Here is an 18,134-nt window from a genome sequence, read left to right on the forward strand (position 1 = left end):
GCATGAAAGAAATCTCAGAAGTCAATTTCGTTGTACGATTGAGATTTTATTTATCGTTGTGGCATTTGAAGCATTTAAAGAGTTTCTACTGAAAACATATAGGCGTATTATAAAAATGAATAAATTAATGGACACGAGATGCAATATCGTGTTGCTTTGCATTTGCTAAGCTCTATGACTTTTATTATGAAGACACAAGAGGTTTCGTAGTTTTGGTTGCTAGGATACAGTTTAGTCGACGATTATGGTGAACCATACCATAGATATACATAATAAAGGCCTTTATTATGTATCTCTATGAACCAGAACCACACTGCTTTTCTACGCAGAAGGATGTTATTGCAGTAAGTACGATTGTTTAACAAGACCAGTAACTCTCGAGTAGTGGTGAAAATTTCACGAATCCACACTATACCACCGCACTAAGCTTTTAAATGCCACAAGCATATAAATATTAGATTTAGCTACGTGAGACACTGTACAATGCCTTCATAATGTCACTACAAACACGCAATTTAATAAACTGCAATGTAAAGTTTATGTTATGTTGTACATTAGCTCAATTGTCTTGAACCTAAGTTGTCTGTCTGAAATTAACTAAACTAAACTAAAACAAAAAAAACTAAATAAATAACTGAATGTATGAAAAAAAGCATACATACTAAAATGAAATATATATATATATATATATATATATATATATATATATATATATATATATATATATATATATATATATATATATATATATATATACTACTTATCTTAAATTATAAGTATTTAAATAGCGCCATCTAGCGATCTTTCCAGGGCTAGGTGATTGGTCTATTTAAATTCAGTAGCCCGGGAAAACAGTAACTGCCAGGCTAGGCCAGCATCAGCGAGCACCATAATTTATATCACGTTACGTTGCTTTAGAATCTTTACTGCATATCAAACAAGTAATGTTAAGGTAAGTATCATTTCTTTAAACATTAATTTCTTCTTTAGCTCAGCTTTGATGACGGCAGTCGCGAGAAAATTCATTTTTAACACTTGGCGTTCGCTCACATAAATTCTAGATAGAATATATATATATATATATATATATATATATATATATATATATATATATATATATATATATATATATATATATATATATATATATATATATATATGTATATTATTTTTAACAAAAATCATTGTTTAAATCAAATACACACAGACAAGTGTTTTGTAGTAGTTTTGATTTCATGTTTATTATTTCTAGTAACTCTTGGGTAATTTAACTTATGTCCCTTAAATTAATTATTTAATTGAGAATTTGTCAGGAAACATTTAACGTTACTATTATTTAAACTTAACCAATTAATTACCCTGAAATATGACCTAATAACATAGTGTTTAATATTGATGTTTATTCTGCTCTCTGTTTGTAAAAGACGGATAAACAATGATAAGGGTCTGGGAACCAGTGACTACTCCAGCCTGAGTGACTCCCAGTTTCTGTTGGGCTCTCAGATGTGGCCTGACATTTCACAAGGGTTTACCCACGAGATGAGTGGACAGTGCAGAGGTTCTCAGCATACCTCACAGGAGGTAAATATTTCAGGCCTAAACTATTTATTTGGTATAAATAACATGCCATGTTTTGTTTGGTATAATATAATGAACATGTTCTTGATTGTTTAGTTTTTTTCCTGGTCAACAAACCTTTAATAAATGAAAATGAATGTGACATTGTTGTAAATGAGTCTGTAAATTTTTTTTCATATTAATTCCAAATTGTTTAAATCCTCTACAGATGAAGGAAATGATGGTGTCCGGCAGTTACAGTTCTAAGCCGTTCTTGTTCGGTGGTGATGGCAAAATCTCAAACTCCACTAGTGGCAAATTTGTTGCCACGTTGGACAGATTTGAGGAGGAGAAAAGAAAAGCCAAAGAAAAACATGAAAGGTAGTTAGTCTATTCTTGATCCTTGTGCAATGAAAAACTAGCTTTCCTTGTGTCTGTTTTTAAGTTTCCTATTGCAGTTTTTCACATAGCTCTGGTTCTGTCCTGACATATTGTTTAATACATATTTTATTCCCTTTTTAGGGAAATTCTCACAATTGCAGGAAACTCTGGAAAAATGTAAGTATTGTACTTAAGGCACTCATGCATCTTTAACACATTTAGAATGTTTATATTAAGTCATGGTTTTAATACTACAGACTTTTACTTACATTTTTCCTTTTAGACCAGAGAGACTTTGTTAAATCGCATTGGTGGAAGTAATGACATAACCAAAGTTGTAGTGGAGAAAATGGAAATTTTCCAAAACAAGTATGTTTAGCTTATTCTTTTAACTAAAAATAACAGGTAGCCCATGCTGGCACCCTAAATTCCATAAATACCATATCATCAAAGATAATTATTGATCATATAATAGCAGATACATATTTTAAAAGTATTGTCAGTGTTGTAGCTGTTATTCATAAGGCTAAGACGTTATGTTGTCTATTGCAGTTAAAGGCTTTTTAAACAGTGTGAACGAAGGTATAGCATGTCAATTTGAGACTCTGCAGAGCCAAACATTAAAAAAAATGGCAGACAGGGAAGCCAAGGTAAGGACTGCATATGCGGTATAACAGATGCAAAGCTAATCCTAATGTATTTTATACTGGCCTTGGTAATAAAGCTACATTTATTTTCTATTAAATAGAACAGTCTGGCTGCAAAAGAGTTGAGCACAAGCATTTTTAACCTCCAACGGTATCTGGAGCATCTGAAAGCAGAGCAGAGCAAGGAACAGGACATGCTGGGAAAAATTCTGTCTCAACTTAGCACTTTATTTTCTATTCAGAAACCGATGACAGGACCTGGCACTGCTAGAATGACTGACAGTGAGGTCCAGACATCACCTGGTTTATTAGAGAGGTTCTGTGTCATGTCAGCTGAAAAACACCACGAGAGCCAGATGATATGCATCACGCCTGTCATTTATTCAGGAAAAGCAGTAGAACAGAACCAGTGTCCACTTACAACACAGAATACACAAAACGGAAATGAACATGCACTGCTTGTAGATAGACAGCAGACAGCAGTCACAGATGAGGTTTCACCAGATACTTCGCAGAGATTATGGTGCAAACTATTAGTTGAGACCAGACCTTCAAGCCCACATGTGGATGTTCAAATCACTGGATCCATTGAGGACAATGGAGGACAGTATGTAGACAGACATCTGGAGACTGAAAAACCATTGTTTGGGAGAGAGAACGGATGTGTCACTGATGAGATACCACCTCTGAAAGTACCTAGGAGGCGCCAAAAACCACTGAATTATAGGGGGAAAAAGAGAGCCTTTGTTCTCCCACAAAGACAGATGGTTAGAAAAAAAGGAGCGATGAAGTTCTCAAAGGACAGCCAGCAGAATGTAGACCTTCAGTGTGAACAAAAAGACAGTACCTTTGGCTTCTCTTTGTGACAACTGGAAAATGACCAACAAGTCTACTGCAGAGAATCACTTAAAACTACAGCAGCAAGCCACTGTAGCACCAGTCAGTATGTGTGTAGCTGAACAACCACTAAACCCCTTCAGTTTGTGGTCTGAAGACACAGACAGCTCCCAAATTATTATGGAATACAAGTTGGCTGAATGGGAAAATGTGGTGCCTGAACCTAAAACTAGTGTCATAGGAGCAGAAGGTGGCCTCTGGCAGCTTTTTGACTTTACTAATGACTCAGAATGAGAAGCAGAATTCAGAATACATTTGAGAAGTTGCTTAGAGTATCTCCTATGTTCATTTTTTAAAAAGGTAGAACTTGAAATTGCCTGTGAACAAGCAAACCTTGTACTCTACCCCCTTTCCTTGCTATAGACACCTGTTCTTCTTCTGTTGATTGGCCTTGTCAATTCTTTTCAAAATATGAATATTATAAAAACTTAAAGACAAATAGGCAGACTTTACTACATGTAATAATGTTTTATTCTATTTTACTTGTATCATATGACTCTAAAGCGTTTACATTCAAACACATTCTGTAATTTAGGCATGTCATATAAAAAAATTGGCCTTGCAAATATTTAGGACAAATACAAATAATTGTACAAAATAGTTTAAAAACATATTAAACTGTTTTAAAAAACATATTAACCTATTGTTTGCAGTTGAAACTTGACAGATTTTGCTGTTAACAATGACAAATTAACATGTTTAATAAATTGCATTCACTGCTTAAAATTACAGTACATGTACTGTATTGTGCAACTCTGCAATGTATTTTTACTTACATATTTTAGCACAGTGTCTTGGAGTGTTACTTAATCTGAGCTGTAAATGATGTGAGAGTTTATCATATCCTTCGGCATGTATCTTAACTCATACTTTATACCTCAGCTATTGGTAATATTATCTGAAACCCCAAAATGTAAAGCATATCAAAGTTAAAATCACTAAAAAACTTGCAGCTTTGTAAATCAAAATTGTTTCATAACTATTAAAGAAAGCCTTCTTCTACAGTTTTCGTACAGTCTTGTGAATGAAAAAAAAAGCATCTTGTCTTGCAAAATCACATGGATAGTGTTGTCATTCCTCTACCAAGTCAGCAGGAGGGGGCATGAGTCCACGAGGATTCAGTTTTTCCCACCAAACACACATCATAACTGTCGTGCATCAGCGCCTGCTTTGCCACCACAGTCCATACGTTTTCCCAGGGATCCAACTGCAGGATGTCTTTAGTGATGGTATCGTGACGATCTTGGAAAAAAGTGGAGTACTAACAATGTTGTCTATTAGTTTAATTAAATGTAAATGAGTGTTGAATTGAATTTTTTTTTTTTTGATTGCATGAATTTAAATTCAAGTTGAAGGCTGAAGTAAGTGGACTGATACTGACATTACAAGATTTTACCTGCTCCTTTGTAGTATCCACAGACATAAAGTTTTCCGTCAACAACCCCAGCATTTGATGCATTGCTGCGAAGTGATACGAGTGGCCATGGTAAAGGAGGACCGTCCCTCCAGAAATCCCCATCAGGGTTGTAGATCTCCACTACATTAAGGCAGTGACGTGACTGGCCACGATCCACACCTTCACACCCAATACCAACTGCAGGAGGAGACACTAAAATTCATTCATGGGCTATGCCTAGTTTTTGATATTACTTATTTTTTTCTCTTGAGGTGAACAAACATGCAAAATTGAAACAAGCAACATTTTTGAAACAAACACATTTTTTAACACCACCTGATGGTTGGTACACTCTCGCAGGCCACAGGTGAACATTACACGGAAGTAGGGGCTGAAGGCAGAAAGCACCGCATGGTGGCATGGGAAGCTAACACCTTAAGCAATTAAAACCACATCTGTTAACTGCTCAGCATCCCGCATTCGATTTAGCTGTTCCAACAGCGTCAAACCATGCCTGGCTCTCAGATCCATTTTGTTTTTTGTCTCTTGACAGCGTAAAACTTAGAGAAAATGTTGGAAAAGAGAAGTTTAGCCTACATACATCCTGGAGATCCTTTAGAAGTGTCAAGGAACTTGTATCTGAAGAGATAAAAGACAAATTAATAGCTAATGCAGCTAAACTGGCAGGGACATACTAGTGCACACTTTAATGAAAAATCGACAGAATATTATTGTAAGTTCATTTTGATGCAGCAATAATTTTATCTTGCTCTAAGGGTCAGTGCTAAACAGGTCAATGTTCCGACATGTTAAAAGAAGTCAGTTATTGTTGTATGAGTCACATTATTGGAAAAAAGCTGCATTAAGCACATACATCAGTGAATCATACCAGATCTCTGGCTTCCTGTGATGTCTGCCTTCAGGCAACGATTCGTCCATTACCCTCAGTCGACCCAAACACACTGGCTGCCTTGCGTCTGACAGTAAACACTGGGAGAGAGAGCATGCTCAACCTTCATTGCCCATTCCAGCTAAAACAGAGCTAATTATAGACCATGATTTGTCAAACTACCGAATGGGGGAAACAAGAAAAAAATAATGACAACTGAACATTAATTGTTATTACAGCATGTTTAGAAAGTTTTATATATCTATATATATTGTCAGTTTGCTTATTGTCTTTGCAATGCTTATGTTTTGGTATTTTTGGCATGAAGGTTTGGGAAAGGCCCTCAGTACTTGAGAGCTGAGGTCAGATTTCACCCCGTCATGCTCTTAAAGTGACTACACAATCTATGTGTAAACATGAGGTTGTTAGAAATTAGGTTGTTTTCTTAAAAGAAGAAGAAGAAAAAAAAACACTTTTCTGTTTTAACATTTGACATTTTGCAAATAGATTCTCATAATATGTTGTCAGTATATTTTGCAACAATCCTGTACAGGTAAAATAAAACCATAAAATACAATACAAACACAAACATATTAAAGAGCCACACAGATGGGAAATCAAAAATTACCTGTATTACAGTGTATGATGTAGCTGTCCATCAGTGTAAACAATGTGCAAAGTGATTAAACCAAAAAGTACACGATTTATAAAGTTATTGGCTTCTAAAGTAAGGAGTCGACTCTGAATCGCTGAAACTAGTCGTTATAGATTTCAAATCTTTTGCCCATCTCTATGTACGTCACTAGTAACAAGTAGTAAAGTAGAGGGACACCACTTGCCACCGCAATTGAAGAATGACCCATTTGCTGGATGCTCACATGGCGTTAGGGTAAGTAATGGCTAATTCTGTCATAGCTATGGAGTTTTTAAACCTCTGTTTTTCTCAGTAGGTTTTTCTATAGAAGAATTATACATGTCTTTCAGTTCATTTGTATTCCCACGTATGTATTGGGCAAAAACTAATTTTGTTGGAATCATGTATAACTAGCATTTTTATTTTTGTCAGGTGAACACACATAGATACAGATCTAACCAGTGTTTTAAATTATTATTATTTTTAAAAAATAACATTAAAGCTATACAAATGTACCCAAATATTTCATTAAACAAAACACAAATACACATCAGATGAGCTTTTTTATTAGTTACTGGTTTTCGTGGACATTTTACAAGGATTTCATATTATATGAGTTCTTCTTTCTCTGCCCACTCTCTTCTTTCTCAGAAGGTTCATTCATCAGCCTCTTTACCCTGTAAACAAATGAAAAATAATTAAAAACAAATATTATCAAATGAGCATAATGTTTCATATTGTAGATTCTGTTTAAAATGCTTCTGCACAAAATTTTGTTTATAAATAATAAAATAAAATAAAAGTGTGATATTTACCCTCCCGAGTTCACGGCTTTTAACTCTCAGCTTGTTGACCTGGGACTCAGCGATGTCCGCTCTCTCCTGAGCTTCCTCCAGCTCATGCTGCACCTTTCTGAACCTGGTCAGGTGAGTGTTGGCCTGTTCCTCCTGTCAGTGAAATAACACTTGTTTAGGTTTATCATAGCCAGAATATTTTGTAGTGTACCATACTTCAAACTTTAAAATTACTCACAGCGTCTTCACTCTGTCTCTTGTAGGCCTTGACTTTCAGTTGAAGTTTGTCCACAAGGTCTTGCAGTCTGATAATATTCTTCCTATCTTCCTCAGTCTGTGTCAGGAAAACATAATGCCTTAATTGGACCATTTATCATATCTACATATAGTACATATTTTTGTTTCATGGAGTACCTGATAAGTCAGTTCTTTCACTTTTCTTTCATATTTGCGGACTCCTTTCACAGCTTCAGCACAGCGTCTCTGTTCTGCTTCAACTTCGCCCTCCAGCTCACGAACCTGAAATACAGATTATAATTAAAATGATTCCTGACTTTATGCTTGTGATAAAGTAAATTAATGTGCCATGTGTACATTCAACAAAACGTTTGCACAGCAATCTTTCATCTCTTAATAATTTATTTTGGTCAATTTATTTGATTACCTTTTTATATGAAACCATGATCTGCACTCACAAAAATAGTCTTATTTTTTACATCTTATTTTACATATATCACCAGCAGGACAAAACATCAACATTTCGGCTCAAGGCCTTAAGTGCGTTGAATAATTCAGTCCCTCCACCCACTTTTTAAACCATTAATTATATTGATGTCATCATTCATCTTCAAAATTAGCCAATGTTAAGTCTCTAAAAATGTATTGTACCATGTGTATAGCCACCTACCCTAGCTTCCAGTTTCTGGAGCTGCTTCTTTCCACCCTTCAAGGCCAGACTCTCAGCCTCATCCAGACGGTGCTGCAGGTCTTTGACTGTAACCTCCATGTTCTTCTTCATCCTCTCAAGATGAGCACTTGTATCCTGCTCTTTCTTCAGCTCCTCTGCCATCATGGCGGCCTGGAATAATTTTTATTCAGAAATTCAGTTTCTTTGGTTAAGGAGGATGTGTAAATTAGTAGTCGACAGAAATTAAAAAAACATCAAAATATACACAACTTATAAGTGAACAGTTTTTTTACTTACATCAGTTATTGCTTTCTTTGCCTTATCTTCAGCATTGCGTGCTTCCTGGACTACATCTTCCATCTCACCTTGAATCTGAACAAGATCTGCTTCCAGTTTCTTCTTGGTGTTAATAAGACTGGTATTCTGAAGACATAGAAAAAATGTTAAAAATAATTTTGATTTTGAGTTATTCCTTAAGAAAATACAAATTATTCTTCTTACTTGGGAGTGTAGGAGAGTCACTCGCTCACTGGCATCCACAAGTTCCTGCTCAGCCATTTTGCGAGCTCTTTCTGTCTGCTCCAGAGCAGATCTCAGCTCCTCAATCTCTGCCTGCATCAGGTTATTCCTGCGTTCAACCATAGCAACCTGCTCTTTCATGTCCGCTTGTGTTCGTAAAGCCTCATCAAGATGGAGTTGAGCATCCTAAAGCAATCGAGAGATAATTCGATCATCTGATTCCAGATCAAGATATAGTGATATACTGCTGTAACAGAACAAACCTTGAGATGTCCCTGGACGTTCCTGAGCTGTTTCTGAGCTTCAGCAGCCTGGCGATTTGCATGACTCAACTGAATCTCCATCTCATTAAGGTCTCCTTCCATCTTCTTCTTGATTCTCAGAGCATCATTTCTGCTTCTTACTTCAGCATCCAGGGTGGTCTGCATGGAATCAATGATTCTCTGGCTGTTTCGCTTGATTTGTTCAATCTCCTCGTCCTTCTCAGCCAATTTCCGATCGATCTCCCCTTTCACTTGGTTCAGCTCAAGCTGGACTCGGAGAATCTTGGATTCTTCATGCTCTAGGGTCGCCTGGAAATTAGGATAGTTTGTAGGGAATAGTTTGCTAGAACAGTGGAAATATTGTCAGTAAAAAAAAAAAAAAAGCACCACATTACCTCAGCTTCTTCAAGTGCGGCCTGGATTTCAGATTTCTCCATTTCAGCAGTTTTCTTTCCTTTCTCCAACTCATGAATAGTCTTTCCAGTTTCACCAAGTTGCTCAGTCAAATCTGAGATCTCCTCTGTATACGTGAAAGGATACATGATTAACAGTGGGTTGAAACATACTATTCTGGAGAAGAGCAAAAGAAAAGATCACTGATAATTCTGCAGTGAATAATTCTACATACGCTGAAGGTTCTTGTTTTCCCTCTTCAGAGTCTCCAGGTGGTCCAAAGCCTCTTCATAAGAATTTTTCATTTTGAAAAGTTCTGTGCTAAGAGAACGAGCCTCCTTCTGGGCTCCTTCCAGCTCTGCCTGGCTCTCCTCATACTTCTGCTTCCATTCTGCCAAGACCTTTATGAAATTTAACATTATACCTATGGTGAGGTGCATCACAACAATATTGAATGCAAGTGAAATAATGTGCAAAAGACGCGGTTGCTTTACCTTATCAAAGTTCCTTTGTTTCTTGTCAAGGTTGGCAGCCAAAGCATTAGCTCTCTCCACATCAATCATGAAATCCTCAACTTCATTTTGCAGTCGCTGCTTGGTCTTTTCCAAAGAGGCACATTTGGCATTGACAGCCTCAATGGACTCCTCAGCATCCTGCAAACGTTGAGCAAGCTTTTTCCTAAGAGCAACCATGAAATGTTAGTCATTGCTACTGCTTAATTTCTTGTTGTGAGAACATCTAAACAGGTGATTTCCTTTACTTTGCTTCCTCAAGCTCTTCAGTACGCTGAATGGCATCAGTCTCATATTTGGTTCTCCACTGAGCTACCTCACTGTTGGCCTTTGACATACCACGCTGGAGCTCAGATTTGGCCTCCTGTTCCTCCTCGTACTGCTCTCTGAGCATATCGCAGTCATGTCGTGATGACTGGACAGCATGAGCCAAGGCATTTTTGGCCTTTTTAAACAATAAAAATGTTCCAGTGTTATTCAGTAGGTTCAGTTCATAAGGTCATTAATTAAGAAAATGTTAATTCCTTACCTTGACTTCTTCCTCAATTTGCCTCTTCAGCTCTTCAATCTGCTGAGTGAAAGCCTGTTTGCTTCGAGTCAGCTGAGAAACCAAAGCCTCTTTTTCTTCTAGTTGACGTCCCATTTCACCTTGCATAGATTTAATGATGGTCAATATCTGTAGTGTTATATAGGTGTGTGCATTGAGAATGTCATTTTATTGTCCCTTCTGTAAAAATACTACTTACCATTTTCAGTCTGAAGTCTTGCCTTTTGAGCACCTAGATCACTGATTTGGCGTACATGTTCGTCATGCTTTGTCTTAAACTCGCTCAAATGATCTTCCTGTGTACGGCACATCTTTTCAAGATTTGTCTGCAAAACACAAATGTTTTTTGATGGATTTTTTTATTTGTACACAATACAGTGCTGTTTTATGTCCAATACTCCATGAATACGTTAATACTTGCCTTAGATTTGGCAACAGCCTCCATACTGCTTGACAAGTCATCAATCTCCATTTTAAGCTCACTTTTCTCTTTTTCCAGCTTCTGTTTCACACGCTGGAGGTTGTCGATCTGCTCTCCCAGTTCTGCCATTGTGTCAGCCTGTTTCTTGCGGAGTGCCGCGGCCGTCGCTTCATGCTGCAAAGAGGACTCCTCCAGATCTCGGCGCAATCTCTGGAACTCAGCCTCACGCTTTTTATTCATCTCAATCTGGGCAGAGGTGGCACCACCTGCTTCTTCAAGCCTCTCGCTGATCTCCTCAAGTTCCCTGGAGAGATCAGACCTCTGCTTCTCGACCTTAGCACGAGCAGCACGTTCTGCCTCAATTTCTTCCTCAAGCTCCTCAATACGAGCCTGTGGTAGCAAAACTTTAATGAGTAACAGCTAATTACAAGAAATAAGCATAAAATCTCAGTAGTACTTTGAGTGACCTGAAGTTCTTTAATCTTCTTCTGGAGCTGAATACCAAGAGACTGTTCGTCTTCAATCCTGTTCAGAAGTTGACTTGACTCAAAGTCCTTCCTGTTAAAAGAAAGAAAAAAAAAACTAAATATTATAACTATTCTGAAAGTGAACAAGGGGTCTGAATCATGATGGTAAGTAGGATAGAATGACAATGTTTTATTAGTTCCTCACTTTTTCAGCCTTTCTTCTAGTTGTTGCTTGTCATTCTCCAGGTCCATTATGGATTCCTGGGCAAGTTTGAAATCACCCTCAAGCTTTCTTTTGCCTCTCTCAAGGTCCATACGGAGTTTCTTCTCCTGCTCCAGAGAGCCTTCCAGCTGTTTCGCAAATACAAAACATTAGTAACCATTATTTTCCACTAAAATATTAATTTAATGTTTGATTTCTTCTTCTTGTTGTAACAATAACTAGACAGATAACTACTAGTTTGCACTAATTTGTTACATTTCAAACTCACGTCATCGACTTGCTGCTCAAGCTTTGCTTTGGCTTTTGTCAGAGTGTTGACTTTGTCCTCCTCTGCCTGGAGATCATCAAGAGTCTGTTGATGTGCCTCTTGGAGGGCTTTCTTCTCCTTTGTCAGCTTAGCAATAACCTCATCTTGAGCTGTCAATTCTTCAGTAAGGTTTTTAACCTAAGAGATACAGGGGATAATTTGAGTGACTGTAACCTGATTAAAAGAACACGTTTACCTGTTACTAAAGATATCAACCTTGTTCTCAGTGGCATGTTTCTCCTTCTCCACTTTGGCTAAGGTAAGCTCTAAATCATCGATGTCTTTCTTCAGCTCAGAGCACTCATCCTCTAGTTTTCTCTTCTTGGCTGTCAGTTCAGCGTTGATTTCTTCCTCATCCTCTAATCTTTCACTTGTCTCTTTAAGTTTCGCCTCAAGCTGGATCTTGCTTTTGATTAGTCCTTCACATCTCTCCTCAGCATCAGAAAGGTTTTCTGTTTCCTGTTTATAAAAGCATCTTTTGTTAGATTTATTTTTTTAAGTTGTGTATTTGTTATGTTATAAAGATGAATAGATTATCTGTGATCTTTTCAGCAGGAAAAACTCACAGATGCCACTTGTAACTGCAGGTCATTTTTCTCCTGCAGGAGGGAAACCATCTTCTCTTCCAGCTCCTTCTTCTTGGAAAGTGCCTTTGTTAGATCCTCCTTCATTTTTTCAAAATTCTCTTTCATGGCTGCCATTTCCTTCTCAGTCTCTGCACTCTTCAGCAGAGGCTTGATCTTAAAATACAGCTTCATCCATGGCCAGTGTTTCACATTCATGAATGAGCGGATGTTGTACTGGATGGAGAAGATGGACTCTCTGATTGATAGAATCAGAAGAAATGGTCAGATCCTGTGTGTGAATATGAAGCGTTACCCCCTAAAGTATATTTTTAAGCAAAGACAAACCTTCTCTCCATCATTTTGACAAACTCTTTCCTCATAACATAGCCTCTGCAAAGTGCTTGAGTCATGGTCACAAGGATAACAAGTTTTTCATCTCGCATCTCCTCAAGGGTACCCAGAAGCCCAGCTTTGAAGAACACCTATAATTTGAGTTGGTTTTCACATTGTTAGTGACAGCTTTATTATCAACAGTGATTGCAGTCTTGTAAACATTCTTACCTTGGTGTGTCCGAACTTGTACTGGGTATGATCCACATCAATGGATGTAAGGAGCTTCTCTGAAGCCTTCTTATTGTCAATGAACTGACCCTCAGGAATGACACTAGCATTCAATACTTTGTATCTAAAGAAAAGTCATTCAAAATATGACATTATTTACCTTGAATAAATTCAATAATGTGGTTACAGAATCTTACCAAGTTGAAATTTGCACCTGGATAGTACATACATGAAGTAAGAAGTACTGGTCTTACTCACTAATCTTGTGTACATGTTTTTGTGTGTAAAAGCTGTTTATATGCATTTCCAGTTATATTGCATTTATAAGATCTTGTTGGCCATGCAAGAAAAGCATATATGTGCATGAGAGAAAGTACATTTGTTGCATGCAAATTACTAGCTGTGGATACATGCCCCTCATTTAGAAAAATCTATATTCATCAAGGATGAGATAATTTTTTTAAAAACATATTTACCTCTGCTTAAAGTCACCATAGAGGATTCTGCTTGGGAAACCTTTTCTGCAAATTCGAATTCCTTCCAGTACACCGTTACAGCGCAGCTGGTGGATGACCAGAGGGTTCTCCATTAGACCTAAAATAAAAAGTTAAACTTCATTATTGTTTTAACTTTTTATAAACACAGAATCACTCATTTAAATATATTGCATGCTTTTCTGTATTCTAACATGAATGGAAAAAATATTGACCTGGAGTCTTTGATTCATTTGGAATCAAGCAACGCACAAAATGAGGATGAGTGCTTCTCAGGTTGGTCATCAGTTTGCCCAAGTTCTCCTGAAGGTTGAAAAATAAACAGATAAGCTATCACCCAGTACCCCTTAATAAAATATAATAAAATAATATTAAGGAGTAAAATGAAACCACTTCATTACCCGGAACAGAGCAGACACAGTCTGGAAGGAGCCACCCTTCTTTTTCCCACCCTTTTTGCCACCAGATTCAGCTGTTGATTAAACAGTACAGTAAAGAACTCTCTGGTAAACAATGCCATGTACAGAAATACATTTTTGACAAAACTCCATTTTCATATTTGCATCCTAATGTTACAGTCATAAATGTGTGAATTGGTTTGACAGACCTTCAGAAGAAGCATGAGCAGCATACAGGTGAGCCAACAGTTTCATTGAAGATTTCTGGTACAACTGAACCACAGAGTCGTTCAGAGGGTCCTTGTTCTTATCCAGCCAGCCTGTGATGTTGTAATCCACAATTCCAGCATAGTGCACCAAAGAGAAGTGGGCCTCAGCCTTGCCTTTGGTAGGTTTGGGCTTCTGGAAGCATGCATTTTTACCAAGATGTTGGTCATACAGCTTGTTCTTGAAGGTTGTGTCTGTTGCCTTAGGGAACATGCACTCCTCCTCGAGGATGGAGAAAATACCCATTGGCTGCAAGAAACCAAAGAAAAAAGAAAATTTCCTTAAGATAAGAAAAGGAATCAAAGCAAAGCAGTTATGCTTAAAAAAGGAAAAACACTATGTCCTTAATTAGAAATTTGTTACCTTCTCAATAAGCTCAATGCAAGCAGCCAAGTCCATACCGAAGTCAATGAACTCCCACTCAATACCTTCTTTCTTGTATTCTTCTTGTTCCAGCACAAACATGTGGTGGTTGAAAAACTGTTGCAGTTTCTCGTTTGTGAAATTAATGCACAGCTGCTCCAGGCTATTGTACTGTAGTGAACATAAAATATTTCAGTATAAGAACCAAGAATCTAAAGCACCAGATTCACATTTTTTTAATCTTGTCAACTTACATCAAAGATTTCAAAACCAGCAATGTCAAGCACTCCGATGAAGAACTGTCTTGGTTGTTTGGTGTCCAGCATCTCATTGATACGGACAACCATCCACAAGAACATTTTCTCATAGACTGACTTGCACAGAGCCATGGCTGAATTATTCACCTAATTTAGAAAAAACAAATTCAATTTTATACCATTTAATTGTTTAAAAAACTGCCTATTCATTAAAATTCAGTCATGTTAGCATTAATTATACATTTTCAAATGCACACACCTGAGGAACTGTTTGACCTTTGGTCACAAATTCATTCCCGACCTTCACTCTGGGATAACACAAAGCTTTCAGCATGTCGGCAGAGTTCAGTCCCATGAGGTAAGCGATTTTATCAGCCACTGGAAAAAAATATTTAAAGTAAATTATTAATATATTAAGAAAAATAATACATGTTTTCATTCATATTGTAACCATATATGAACAGCTGAATTTAGACTGAATTCACACCCTCAGTTCCATCAGGCTCTGCTTGCTCTTCCCTCTGCTTCTGCTTGAACTTCATGTTCCCATGATGCATCACAGCTCCTGTCAGCTTGTAGATGCCTATTTTCTCATCAGCAGTAAAGCCCAGGATATCTATGGCTGTCTGCAAGTCAGAGACAATCATGTGTTTCTTGTCATTTGATTCGGACATAATAACGTTAAAGTCTTTTTTGCTGAGTATGCAACGCTATTAAAAATGTTTCTTTTTATGTAATTTACTTGACAAGCTGATTTCTGCTTACATCAGTTGCAACAAACTCTTCCACATCATTGATGCTCTTGACTGTGATCTCACCATGACTGATCATGGGATAGTCGTATGGGTTAGTGGTGATCAGAAGAGCCTCTACAAAAGGAATATGACAAGAAAGAAAGACTTGATTCTACTTCAAAGATTGAATATTTCGTCTTGCATTCTTTAGAAGAATTGTATTAAAATCAAATTAACTATTGTAAAACATGATCTTAATGCAATAATGTGCAATTTCTTACCCAGCAATTCTGGCTTATGGCCAGTGCAGAGCTGGTAGAAGATGTGGTAGCTCCTCTCAGCAGACAACTGGAAAGTTACTCTGGACTTTTCCAGCAGATCTATGGATCAGTAAGATGATTATCAGACAAATAAAAGTAATTATTATAATATCAGTCAGTTGAAATCTAAAAAAAATGAAGGACTCACAAGTTTCAATGTCAGCTGAGGCTAGTTTTCCAGTAGTGCCAAAATGAATTCGGATGAATTTACCCTAGATAATTTAAGGGTAAGAAAACAAATTTTATCAGGAAAATATGTATAAAAAATTCCATTACAGAATCAAAGCACACAGAAGACCATACTTACAAAGCGGGAAGAGTTGTCATTCCTCACAGTCTTGGCATTTCCATAGGCTTCCAGCAAGGGGTTTGCTGCAATGATTTGATCTTCAAGTGACCCCTGGTGGGCACATAATGTGTTAGAGATGCCATTCAAATAAATGTTCTACTGCTTGTTTTAGATTGATGTTGTAACCATACAATCTAATAATTCCATCCTAATTATCACATTGGCAAACAAATAGCATAGATACCTTCATTTTTCCAGCAATGGCATCTGTCTTCTTCTGTCCAGATACAGCAATTGTTGCAAAGTACTGGATGACACGTTTGGTGTTCACAGTCTTTCCTGCACCAGATTCTCCACTGAAAATACGGTCCAATATATTATACCATGCATCAGACTTCACAGATTCTGCTCATCAAACAGTAATGCTTTTGCATCTGTGATCAAATTACTTACGTAATCAGGATAGACTGATTCTCACGATCTACAAAAGAGAAAGTCATTTAGTACAATCTAATACAAGCACAGTTAGTTTTTTTTAAAACAAATCTTTTAAGAATCTTAACCACTGAACTTCAGCCATAAACATTGGTTTTCCGTACCAGTGAGCATGAACTGATAGGCATTGTCAGAGATGGAGAAGATGTGAGGTGGTGCTTCAACTCTTTTTTTGCCTCTGTAGCCTGCCACAACTTTAGCATCATACACTGGGAGCCACTTATAGGGGTTCACAGTGACACAGAACAACCCGGAGTAGGTCTGCAAAAGAAGATTTTAGCTTAACCAAAATAGCATAATGCATTTAGAGTATGAAGTTCTGTTCATTTGATTACTTACGTAGATCATCCATGCTGCATAACGCTCTTTGAGGTTGTACAGCACAGTGGGTTCATTGAGGTGGGTCATCATGGCCATGTCCTCAATCTTATCAAACTTGGGGGGATTCATTGGAAAAATGTCATCCTCCTTTACTGTGAGGGTCTGGAGGGAGAGTCATTTTACAGTCACCAAAGAAGCAATGCAGATGTCTGTAAAATTTATTTTATCAAAGTATCTCTTATACTCACTTTGCCACACAGAGTTTGCACTGTTGCTTTGCCACCCTCCCTACTCTTGAGGACCCCTTTGAGGTACATCTCCTTGGGTTCAGTCACAAAATAGGCAGTTTTGGCATCAAATGGCTTATTTTGAGCTTCCAGTCGTTCCTTCTCTGGCTTGCGGAGGTAGATGGCCGCAGGGCCAAAACACTCCATTTCCGGTTCCATAGTGGTACTCTTAAAGAAAAACAACAAATACTGTTTGTAATGCAAGTTATATTCAAAGGAACATTTACGATTCTGTAAGTGTGATATTACCCTTTAACATTAGGCTTAAGTATAAAATAACCCAGTACTTCATGTAACCCAAAGCCAAAAATTCTACAGTATTGAATCATATATATATATATATATAGATATATACAAATTAAAATTAATATCTGAGGGATGGTGGTTGAGAATGACAAAACTTTGTTATAGAACATTAAGTTATGCATGAATTGTCACAACCAACTTCAAAAATGTCAGTATGTCACATTGGCAACATTTCGTTCCGTTCACTTAAAAGATGCTCCATGTTTACCTTTGTATTGCACCAACTTGATATTGATATTGTGTTGCAGTTCACCTCCTCTGTGTACTGTAAACAAAAGCAAGCCAGTTGTTAGTCAGTTAGTTGAAACTTGCCCAAATTATAAAATAAGTAGTTAAGGCAAAAATAATTTCTTAAAAGTAGCACAGAAGAAGCACAATGTTTTAATTTGAAATAAAAAGCCTAAAAATATCCCTATATAGAAAAAGAAGAACTGTGCGTAGAAAAACCATCTGCTTTGGGGCTTAGCGTTCAAACACTCACCTTAGCTGTTTAGTTGTGAGCCCAAGGAGGAGTCAGGAAAGCCCTGTTTTATACTGAGGCGCAAGTGTCCTGTCAGCACATTTCAGCATCTCATTTTTGGTCATGAGTCCTGTTTGCCCACTTCCATTTGTCCCCTTCAGCAGCATCACTGTATTATTTTTATCTCTTGAAAATGAGAAGGAGTTCCAGGATGGTTTTATCTTTTTAAATTGTTATTGTCGTAGTACAGAAATCTATAGAA

At 37.2% G+C, this 18,134-nt stretch overlaps 2 protein-coding genes and 1 pseudogene across 5 annotated transcripts; 1 reads left to right on the forward strand and 2 right to left on the reverse strand.

The window, feature by feature from the left end:
• The first annotated feature begins 252 nt into the window (after positions 1-252).
• LOC113050412 (uncharacterized) lies at positions 253-3,716 on the forward strand (annotated as a pseudogene).
• Positions 2,946-5,890, reverse strand: LOC113050406 (kelch repeat and BTB domain-containing protein 12-like). Of its 4 annotated transcripts, none has more exons than XR_003276761.1 (4): positions 5,768-5,890; positions 5,480-5,517; positions 5,215-5,312; positions 2,946-5,076 (listed from the first exon to the last, which is right to left on the reverse strand). XR_003276761.1 is itself a non-coding variant. In XM_026213340.1 (4 exons), exons 2-4 carry the CDS (start codon positions 5,297-5,299, stop codon positions 4,570-4,572), a joined length of 438 nt encoding a protein of 145 aa, XP_026069125.1. In that variant the 5' UTR covers positions 5,300-5,517; positions 5,768-5,890; the 3' UTR covers positions 2,946-4,569. The 4 variants fall into 4 exon arrangements, 3 of the variants coding, with proteins under 3 accessions (XP_026069125.1, XP_026069127.1, XP_026069126.1); XM_026213340.1 differs by having other exon boundaries at positions 2,946-4,724; positions 4,879-5,076; positions 5,215-5,517; XM_026213342.1 differs by having other exon boundaries at positions 5,753-5,890.
• Positions 5,891-7,057: 1,167 nt separating this feature from the next.
• On the reverse strand, positions 7,058-17,913 carry LOC113050383 (myosin heavy chain, fast skeletal muscle). Its single transcript, XM_026213300.1, has 41 exons — positions 17,894-17,913; positions 17,621-17,677; positions 17,068-17,274; positions 16,838-16,981; positions 16,603-16,759; positions 16,457-16,484; positions 16,248-16,359; positions 16,022-16,114; positions 15,863-15,926; positions 15,676-15,774; positions 15,426-15,529; positions 15,148-15,286; positions 14,920-15,038; positions 14,658-14,807; positions 14,404-14,574; positions 13,983-14,289; positions 13,777-13,847; positions 13,591-13,678; positions 13,358-13,475; positions 12,882-13,005; positions 12,666-12,802; positions 12,321-12,576; positions 11,971-12,213; positions 11,716-11,892; positions 11,430-11,575; positions 11,225-11,315; positions 10,758-11,147; positions 10,536-10,662; positions 10,319-10,437; positions 10,038-10,234; positions 9,772-9,955; positions 9,513-9,678; positions 9,280-9,404; positions 8,885-9,193; positions 8,604-8,807; positions 8,400-8,525; positions 8,103-8,273; positions 7,610-7,714; positions 7,434-7,529; positions 7,217-7,348; positions 7,058-7,078 (listed from the first exon to the last, which is right to left on the reverse strand). The coding sequence occupies exons 3-41, from the start codon at positions 17,263-17,265 to the stop codon at positions 7,058-7,060; spliced, it is 5,808 nt and encodes a 1,935-aa protein (XP_026069085.1). The 5' UTR covers positions 17,266-17,274; positions 17,621-17,677; positions 17,894-17,913.
• Between the last annotated feature and the right edge of the window lie 221 nt (positions 17,914-18,134).

The sequence above is a fragment of the Carassius auratus genome, chromosome 31 (assembly GCF_003368295.1).
Source record: "Carassius auratus strain Wakin chromosome 31, ASM336829v1, whole genome shotgun sequence".
In the NCBI taxonomy this organism is placed as follows: Eukaryota; Metazoa; Chordata; class Actinopteri; order Cypriniformes; family Cyprinidae; genus Carassius; species Carassius auratus.